The following is a 9,862-nucleotide window of genomic DNA, read 5'->3' on the forward strand; positions in this document are numbered from 1 at the left end:
GCTCCTGCAATGCACTCCTTTTCTAAATCTTGAACTACCCTGAAAAAGAAAGATAACAGAGAAAATTTTAGTACATAGCTTTAAGACTATTATGAGAAGAAATGTACTTTGATGATGTACGATAGCAATGTTTGGTGGCTTGTTTTATCTCTATTCACATTACAGCAGTCCCACGTATGTTTTATCTCTACTCACTAAAGTTCCTTTGGCCACAAATTTATCTTTGCTTCTCAGGTTCAACGAAACCAAAAAGACTTTCATTTTATCCTATTTTTTCAAGAAATGGAACATTCATTATCACAAACCATGGGAGATTTCACTTTACACAGAAAGGGACAATTGCACATGGAATTAGACCAACTAACTATTCTAACCATTGTCATTCAGATATATACAATGTACCTTCTTAGTGATGCGATGAAGTTGTACACTTGGTTCAGGACCACCTTGCTTGGTCGCATTGTTATTTTCAGCATGACCATTCTTTGCTTCAGGACCATCATGTGCTTTCTACAGTTGAGGTTTAGTTTAGTTGTAAGTAAACTTATAGAAAACATAGACATTGTTTGATAACACAGCAGAAATCTATGCGCGCATGCACACACACCTTAGCAACCGTGGGTTCATGTGGTAAAGATAAACTGGTGCAGCCCTCTTTGGTTCTTGCGCAATTCCGAGGATGCAATTCCTGGTTAGTCTTGTCCGGTAAAGTTGATTCTGTATAGCCTTGATTGACCCTATCAATTTTTTCAATGTGCGTTTTTTACAGTTGAGGTTTAGTTCAGTTGCAAGTAAACATACACAAATCATAGACATTGTTTGACAATGAATCAGAAGTTTATGTGCACACACACACAGCTTAGCAACCATGTGTGGTAAAGATGAATCAGTGTAATCCTGCTTGGTTCTCGAAGAAAAGCTAGGATGACAATCAGCAATGTGAAGTTAACAGTCTTGAACAATGCTATGAAATTTTTACCTCCACATCTGTGATCATCTGCCCATGTTTTTGAAGAAACAATTCATTGTCCCATCTCTGAATATGCAATGGTGCAAATGTTGAGTTTTCTACAAGCCAGGTAAGATGCTGACCGAGAATGGCAGCTGACCTTCCATTTGGAATTCCACTACCATCAGTCTCCACAATTATCTTCCCCCCACGTAATTCCGACAAATTTTTACCTCGGAATTCCCCTATAATCTGTCGCACATCTCCATTTGGCCCTGCATGCACGATTATCACAGTGGCATATGACTGGACCATATACATCACACTAGATATGTGTTTGAAAAAGAAAAGTGAGCTTACAAATTATTTTAATTTGCCTAGTAGATTCAGGAGGCTTTTTTGGTACTAGATCATCAGTCTCTAGAGGGCCTTCTAAATTTTCTTCATCTGGTTGTACACTTTCAGAAACTTGCTCTGGGTTGTTTAGGCTTCGAAGCCATCGAGGTACCCTCGACATGATATCTTTACCAAACAATGTTAAATCATATGTTAATATCAAGCATAGAAGCATATGTCAAGGTCATGCATATGATTTCACATATTTCTTGGAACCAAACAGCCTTCCGCACAAATGAAAGACTCAAAATTACTGCATTATGTGTGCGTTTTTCATGAATCAGTTACCAAGTAACTCAATCCTTATGTCTGTCTCGCAAAAGATGTGTAACAAAAGTTATCTGCCAAATGCTAATAACATAACACTGCCAATAAACTCATATAGTTGGTCTAGTCCTAAATACCAACAATAATGTAACAGACAACACACTCCAGTTTATCTTACAGCTGCTAGATAAGTTGCCTCTTTATGCTATGCAAGTATTTTTAAAGAGAATCTAGTTGTAGCAAATGGTACATGTTGGACTCAAGTGGAATAAGGTGATCTTGCAGTAAATATGACCCATACATGCATGTAACTGAAAAGGCACCCAAAAAGCACTTCAGAAGTTACTGTAAATCTGTAACACACATAGCAGCATACAAACCTGTAAACAAAAAACTTTTAGTGCAAAATCTGAGAGCTGCTGATTGAACCTCCCTTCAGCTAAGATGCAAGAATCAAAACTAATGAAATAGTGGGACTGCACTAAGATGACGTAGGAAATAGGACAAACTAAAATTACTACAAAATAGCAGAGTACATTGCAGCCTGTACAACTAGACACTACCATGTTTTATGCTCCAGCGTAAATGGAATGTGAGGTTATTTGGCCAATCTATATAACACCACTTGTACTACTTTTGAGTTTTACCATATAAAATTTGATTGGACCAAATAGTTGCTCACATATTTTTAAGAACATCTGTCAGAATTGATTTCTAAGCAAGCAAGCAATTCAACAAACACTTAGTGTGCATTGCCTACATGAAAGAAGAAAGGAGATGAAGGAGAAGAGGATCAGGACTTGAGATGCATATAAATGAAGGAGCCCACTTCGGTTGATTTAATGGTAAAATTGTAGGGGCTATGGGATTTAAGAAAGTACCTGCTTGACGTGGTGGACGCTGAAGATAATGGATGGAGGCGAGAGCTCCTTGTGGGTTGTGTACCGAGGGAACACGCGCGCAGCTTCGAGTGAAGGATGAGACCTGCGTGGAGCCGGCCGCTGTGTGACGGTGAGGACGATGGCTTCGTGACGGGCGGGACGACGGACACCGACAGGGCTCAGATTAGCGAGCTTGTCGATGGAGGAAAACGGGAATAGGCGGCAGGTGGCGATAGCGGCAGAGGGCAGCGCTTGAGGGTGAGGCTACCATCGCGTCTGGTGCAGGAACGGGCGGCGCGCGGGGTGGTGGTCACGGCGCAGATTGGGATCGGAGGTTGGATAAATGGGGAGGTGGTGGGGGGAGATGGCGGAGACGCGGGAAGTATGCGCGGTAAAGAAAATAATCCGTAGCGCCAAAACTTTTATAAGCGAAAATAGTCCGGGAACATGAAATTTGATTTGGTGGGAATAGTTTGGGATCTTTTATTGGATAAATCCATATGCTTTGTTTTTTTTTTTCAAAAAACATCAAACTTTACTCGGTAATATTCGTATCCAAGTAATATCGATATACTTTAATAATAAAAATAATAGAGGCCAGTGGTAGATCGAAGTTGGGCTTCTCCCTCCGCCGCACCTTCCCGTGTCGACCGCGGACGCCCCTCCCGGTACCCCATCCCTTCACCTAGCCCCTGTCGGCGATGGTGCGGTGCAGCGATTCCTTCAAGCCAATCTTGACCAGCTGGTCACTGATGCGGTGTCGGCGTCCGATGTGGCGAACGTGGCCTGACATTGCGTCGCTGCTCCTCTTGCGCCGCCCTCTCGGTCGTCATCAAGGTATTGTGTGATGATGTGTCGTCTCCACAACGAGGTAATGGAGGAGGCACATGGGAGGGCTCCTCTTCCTTCACGGACTTCGAAATAAACTTGTCGCACTGGTTCCAACAAATCGTGAGGCTGGTGCCGTCGTCGCCATTTCCAGCTCCCTGCATGCGCACTTGCAGCATCTCGCGCCACAGTGTTTTTGTTAACGTGAGGCGCTCCCGTAGCTTCCTTTGGTTTTGGAAAAACTGTGCACATACCCTCCCCTCGATATGTTATAAATGGTCGGCCTGCAAACCAACCTTTGGTTGGATGGTTAGGAGGACATTGGTATCCCATGCCCATCAGAGTGCAAGTCTTGAATTTGACATTGGTGTTTGCATTTTTCCAGATTTATTTCAGGCATTCCGACCATGTGCGTGGGAGAAGACGTTTCCGTCAACTACAAAGGAGTCTGTGACGACTTCGTCAATCTTAAGATGATGTGCTGGATCAGTCTCTTGGAGTCTCGTGGGAGGGGTAGGATGTGCGTGCGTGTATGCGTTCATACGAATGAGTGTATGTATGAGCGTCTGCGTCTATGTTATGTTAAAAAAAGACCGGGCCAACCAAGGCACAAACGCGAACCTCCCTCCTACTCCTGATTTTGGAGGCGCCAAAAGCTTCCATGGTCGGGTTTTAGGAAGCATCCGAAAGCTTGCTAGGTTTTTAAGTCGGGTTATCTTTATCTTGTTTAGGTTCATTTCGGCCAAGTTTTACTTTGTTTCCCTGGTTTTACCCTTTCTTTTTTATTGTTTTTTCTTTTTTAGAATTTTATTTTTTATTATTTCCCTTTTCTTTCTATTTTTTCAAATTCTTGAAGTTCTTCCAAATTTTTTAATTGTTTTAAATTCCCAAACTTTTTTAATTTGTGAATATTTTTCTTCAAACAGTGAACGTTTTTCAAATTCACAGTAAATTCAAGTCTGCGAACATTTCTTGAATTTGTGAATTGTTCCCTAATTCATGTACTTTTCCAATTTGTTGCAAAAAAGTTTTGAACCCATACACCTTTTTCAAATTCACGAAACTTTTTCATATGCTTGAACTTTTTTCGAGGTCATGAACATTTTTAAAGTCTTTTTTTAGTTTGTCAATATATTTCTTTGAATTCGTGAACTTTTTTTCAAATTCATGAACATTTTCAGAAGTTGTGAACGTTTTGAAATTCATGTTTTTATCAAGGTTGTGAACATTTTCAAATTTGATTACCCCCAAAGTTTTGAACCTTTTACAAAAGTCAACGGCCACATATGGCGGTTCCCAGGATTTACGACTAACAAAAAAATGTATTGTACTAGTTACTGTAACACTTAACTGATTTTACCAAATATCCCTTATTGCTTTTGATTTTTATGACTGGGGATGTCAATCGTGCAAAGTCGATGTCATGCACTTGCAAAATATTATTGAAATATTGACTAGACTACTTTCGTTTCCTATAAACTAGCACAAAGAAGCATCCAATCAGGAAGTGAACCTGAAGCACACTTCATCAGAACGTTCCAAAATTTAGCAGTACTATTGTCATGTGAAAGTTAAAAAACAATTTAAAAACTATTCAAAGAACTGAACGGATAGCCATAAATTCATTCATAACAAAAGGGAAAATATGCATTTAAAAAGACCATGGACTCGTTCATTACAGAGTAACACAGGGAACAATATATTCTGAAGAAGATCCGCCCAGCTGGAATAGTTATATTGGAGCAACTCTACCTAGGAGCATGGATGACAAGTGCTCAACCTATATCTTAGTTGCCGATAACAAGCTGAAAGCACAAAGACTAATCTGTTTCATCAGAAGATGGTTCTCCACCCATGTCAAAAATATCACGAGGTTTGAATTTCACCATGGTATTCCAATTCTCACTTCTCGGATGTTGGATATAAAATACCTGGTCCACTTGGGAAGAAAATACAAAAGGATCATCCTCTAACTTCTCCCATGTATGTACTTTGCGGGAGAAGGTTCACATGAGTGAATCCAAACTCATCTCTTAAATACCAACTTTGTGATGAACATCATACCAATCACATTTCAAGAGCACCACCTTGTAATCTCTGTATGACAATTCGAAGATGTCAGATAACCGGCCATAATAGGACACCATTTTCAGCAAGGTTCACGACACCACTATTTTGTGTCACGCGTCCTGCCTCGTGACTGATATTATGAAACTAGAAGCCATTAATTATATAGCCACTATAGCGCACCCCGCATTTGCTTGGTTTTGCGGCTAATGCTCTTATCTTTTCTGTAATATCCGGTCCATCATCTAGTATAACCTGTATGTAAGAGTGGTTACATTGAGTTCATATGGAACTAAAGTGAAGGAACATGCTGAAGGAGAATTATACCTTTTGTTCCAACCAGTCAGCAAAGTGTCTACTAATCAAATCCTCATTGTCATCATCCGTCAAATTTAAGTTACCCGGCTTCCTCTTCTCTTGATCCACAAATTCTCTGTAATAATAAGAAAAATAACATCATGATTTTTTCCAACTTGTGAAAAACAACAGAAATAGAAGATAGCACTGAAGCACACCTACGGAGATCATCAAGCTCATCACAGTGTCGCAAGACATATCGATGTGCTTGAACTAGAAGCTGATCGTCCAACTGGCCTACAGTGACAGCCTTTCCAATTGGCTCACCAACACTCACTAGTAGAAAAAGGGGCTTTGGTCCAGCCAGAAAAGAGCATTAATCCCGGTTGCATTACGAACCGGGACTAATGTGAGCATTAGTCCCGGTTCAAGCGGCGAGGGCACCATACAGGCATTACTCCCGGTTCAAATGGGACCTTTAGTCCCGGTTCGTGGCACGAACCGATACTAAAGGGTGCGATGCCCATTAGTACCGGTTCGTGCCACGAACCGGTACTAATGGTGCAATTTTCAAATCCTACCCCCCGGTGCATCACCTTTTCAGTTTTGTAAAAAGCAAAAGAAAATGATAGAAACTTCAAAATTTAAAATCCTTCAAGAGGTAGTTATGTTACTACATCTACTAGTTACGAAAATTTAAAAACTTAAATTTGGACATGTTTTGCAAAAAATGTAAGGAAAATGTAAAACGGCTATAACTTTTGCATACGATGTCGGAAAAAAACGTATAATATATCAAAATGTTCGGAACGAAAATCCGCATCCGATGGAGATGGCCTACGGCCTGTTTGCAAATTTTTAGAGTCCTCAAATTCTAAAAGGAAAAAAAGTTATGCTCAAATTTTAGTTTTTTTTTGAATTTTTGTTAAATCTGGTCAAACTATGGTCAAACTACTTATTCAAGAAGTATTAGTGTTACTAAATAATTATTTCAGTTTTTTTAAATTTTGGTCAACTATGGTCAAACTGTGGTCAAACTACTTATTCAAGAAATATTAGTGTTACTAAATAATTATTGATTTTTAGAACAATAGTTTCAAACTCAAACAGTGAAATGTGTGACTTCATGCTCAAGCTAAATTCCTGAGGGTTAATAGGATTGCCATCTTACTATTGTCAGGAAAACAACAAGTGCAGACTTGGAAACGAGGGAGAATAGAACCCGGAAGTTAAGAGTGCCCAGGCTGGAGTAGTGAGAGGATGGGTGACTGTTCGGGAAGTTAGATGATTTGGAATGATGAGGGGTGATTAGAGATTAAAGGTCAAATTGAGCAGTGATGAGGGGTGATTAGAGATTAGAGGTTAAAATAATTCAGAAATTTGAAATTCAAAAAAAAAATTCAAAAAAATTCATAAAATATCCTTTAATACCGGTTGGTGTTACCAACCGGGACTAAAGGTGGACCTCTAGGCAACGGCCACGTGGAGGGCCTTTAATCCCGGTTCTAGTTAGAACCGGGACTAAAGGGGGAGGCTTTAGTACCGACCCTTTAGTCCCGGTTCCAGAACCGAGACTAAAGGCCCTTATGAACCGGGACTAAAGGCCCTTTTTCTACTGGTGACTATCAAACATGTACATGCCCTTTGTATTATCTGAAGGATCAGGGTTCCTAGATGTTCTCGTGAAACGTGTGGTTCCTTCTAGAAATCTTAAACAAAAGGTCAAGCATTCTTCAACAATATATCCTTCAGCAATAGAACCTTCAGGATAAGTTCTATTGCTCACAAGTGACTTTAGCCAAACAAATGATCTGAACATGATAAAACAACAAGGTTATATGATCACGGGAAACAATAAATCAAATCATATACTTAGATGCACCGTGGAAAATAACATATAAAATGGAAGTAGCATACCTCTTTAGAGGGTACATCCACCTGTAATGCACCGGGCCACCAAGTTTAGCTTCTTCAACTAAATGCACCATCAAATGTACCATGACAGTAAAAAACGATGGAAGAAAAACTTTTTCCATATTACAAAGTGTCTTCACAATACTCTCTTGCAGTTTGTCAAGCTCAGAGACATCTAACACTTTGGAGCATAGCTTCTTGAAGAAATTAGCCAGCTCAACAACTATTATCATGACATCTTTACTGGGATAACAGTTTAAAAGTGCCACAGGAAGGATGTCTTCTAGAATAACATGACAGTCGTGGATTTTGTGGCCAGTCAATGTTAATTCTTTCATGTTCACACACCTCGAAAAGTTTGATGCATAACCATCAGGTGTCCTACAATTCTTAATCACTGTACAAAGAATCTCCTTCTTTTCTTTATACATATTAAAAGGTGCATGCGGCAATTTAGTTTTATCCTTATCACCTTCATCAGGTTGAAGGCTAGATCGAATTCTAATTTCTCCCAAGTCAAGTCGTGCATTAAGGCCATCCTTTGTTTTAGAATCAATATCCAATAAGGTTCCAATTAAATTTTGACAAATGTTTTTTCTCAATATGCATTACATCTAGATTTTGCCTTAACTTGTTGTACTCCCAGTATTCCAAATCAAAGAATATTGACTTCTTTTTGAAACAATCCTCAGGCTTCTTCTCAGGTTTACGTGCGACGTTACCTGATTTCTTGTTAGGCGCTCTTTTACGCTTCTGTTTTTCAGGACCTTCAGTTGCTTTTTCACTGTCTTTGCCCTTCTTTTTCCCTTTCCCTTTCTTTGCCACAACAACCTTTTTTCCTAAGAGAAACACTCTGCCCTGCAACATTCTCAAAGCTGAGCTACCACTCATAGTAATGAAAGCAAAATCGATCAGTTTGTAATTTCCATATGCTCTTGTACATTAAACATAGGTATATATGAATATTTTAAACTATGCAATAGATACTAAGGTTCAAATTGTATAATAGGATCTACCCAATCTTTCATCTTACACTGGAAAACATAAGTGGAGATGTGTCTTTACTAGAGTGATAGAATTTATGTGATATACATAAAGAAAATATCATAAATGACAAATATGAATGTATATTCCCCAATGCTTGACAAACAGCAGAACAGAAGGCTAGCTGGTATAACCAGTTACTAAAAATCTAAGTAATATCCAGTGGTTTCTCTTGCTAAAACAAGAAAAATACTCTTGTGTGGCATGACATATGCAGCTCCCCCTAACCAGATCAACTTCAAAAATATCATGTCATCAACAATTGCCATCCAATCAACAGTCCCCACTGTTTTTAACAACAATTCTCATCCAATCACCAAAAAGTATTCACTGCTTTTATCAACATTTGTCAATTTTCACCAATACAGTGTATCACTTCAAAGACAGAAAGGGAAAACAGAGGTGACATATCAGAATTTGAGCTATATTTCACATGATATGGAGATAGAAAAATGAGAAGAACAACCTGCGGACAAGCTCCTAGCAGTAGAGGTGTGTCGGCGAGCTCATTGCCAAGGTCGGCAGCAAAGCGAGAGAGGAGTCGTCCGGGTAGAGTATTCTGCGGCCGGCGGAGCCTGGCGTTGGGGGGAGCGGTGTCGGGCTGCAACCGGCGGAGCCTGGCGTTGGGGGGAGCGATGTCGGGCTGCAACTGGCGTCAGGGGATCAGGGAGCTTGGCCTGGGGCAGACCGGTGTCAGGTGGCAGAGGAGCTTGCGCTGTAGGGAGGCGACCAGCGTCGAGCGGCGGGGGAACTTGTCTGGGAGGAGTGGTCGAGCGACGGTGGAGCTCTGGCCGGAGGGCCGGCAGGGGATCAGAGTCGGGCGACGCCGGAGTTCGGGCTAGGGGCGAGTTGCGGCGGCGTCAGATCATTGGCCGGGGGAGCGCGACGGCGTGAGATCTATGGTAGAGGTGGCGAGCGACGACGATGGCTCTGGCTGGGCCAAACGGCGGCGGGAGATCGACTGCTATTGCCGAGGCGCCGAGCGGCGGCGACCCTAACTGCTGATTTCTTTTACTCCCTCCGTTCCTAAATATAGTGTGTATAGTTTCTGGCACGAAAATTAAAGAACGCACGTGGAGTGAAAATTTCACAAGTTTTGGGCGAGATTAGACCTGACTAAATTGACATGAGAAAAATAGAGAAGTTTGCCTAATATAAGTAAATGTAATCAAATCCCTAAAAAAATTATTCAAACGAGTGGTGCAACACAAGACACCTT

At 40.8% G+C, this 9,862-nt stretch overlaps 1 protein-coding gene across 3 annotated transcripts; it reads right to left on the reverse strand.

Moving 5' to 3' along the window:
* Positions 1 to 4,933: 4,933 nt before the first annotated feature.
* On the reverse strand, positions 4,934 to 9,651 carry LOC125510880 (uncharacterized). 3 transcript variants are annotated; one of them, XR_015602302.1, is made up of 6 exons: positions 9,110 to 9,651; positions 8,322 to 8,457; positions 7,603 to 7,660; positions 5,904 to 6,037; positions 5,716 to 5,821; positions 4,943 to 5,643 (listed from the first exon to the last, which is right to left on the reverse strand). XR_015602302.1 is itself a non-coding variant. In XM_087521061.1 (4 exons), the coding sequence occupies exons 1-4, from the start codon at positions 8,028 to 8,030 to the stop codon at positions 5,389 to 5,391; spliced, it is 636 nt and encodes a 211-aa protein (XP_087377187.1). In that variant the 5' UTR covers positions 8,031 to 9,074; the 3' UTR covers positions 4,934 to 5,388. The 3 variants fall into 3 exon arrangements, 1 of the variants encoding a protein (XP_087377187.1); XM_087521061.1 differs by lacking the exons at positions 5,904 to 6,037; positions 9,110 to 9,651 and having other exon boundaries at positions 4,934 to 5,418; positions 5,572 to 5,643; positions 7,603 to 9,074; XR_015602303.1 differs by lacking the exon at positions 9,110 to 9,651 and having other exon boundaries at positions 4,944 to 5,418; positions 7,603 to 9,006.
* Between the last annotated feature and the right edge of the window lie 211 nt (positions 9,652 to 9,862).

This window comes from Triticum urartu, chromosome 1A (assembly GCF_056163025.1).
Source record: "Triticum urartu cultivar PI428250 chromosome 1A, HENAU_Tu73, whole genome shotgun sequence".
Taxonomy (NCBI): domain Eukaryota; kingdom Viridiplantae; phylum Streptophyta; class Magnoliopsida; order Poales; family Poaceae; genus Triticum; species Triticum urartu.

What these genes read in the sequence shown, in the direction of transcription:
- LOC125510880 (XM_087521061.1), bottom strand. Translation starts at nt 8,030, where the DNA reads ATGTATAAAGAAAAGAAGGAGATTCTTTGTACAGTGATTAAGAATTGT. An exon ending in TGGATGTACCCTCTAAAGAG is followed by an intron (nt 5,822 to 7,602) that starts GTATGCTACTTC and finishes TTATTATTACAG; the next exon opens with AGAATTTGTGGATCAAGAGA. An exon ending in CAAAACCAAGCAAATGCGGG is followed by an intron (nt 5,419 to 5,571) that starts GTGCGCTATAGT and finishes ATTGTCATACAG; the next exon opens with AGATTACAAGGTGGTGCTCT.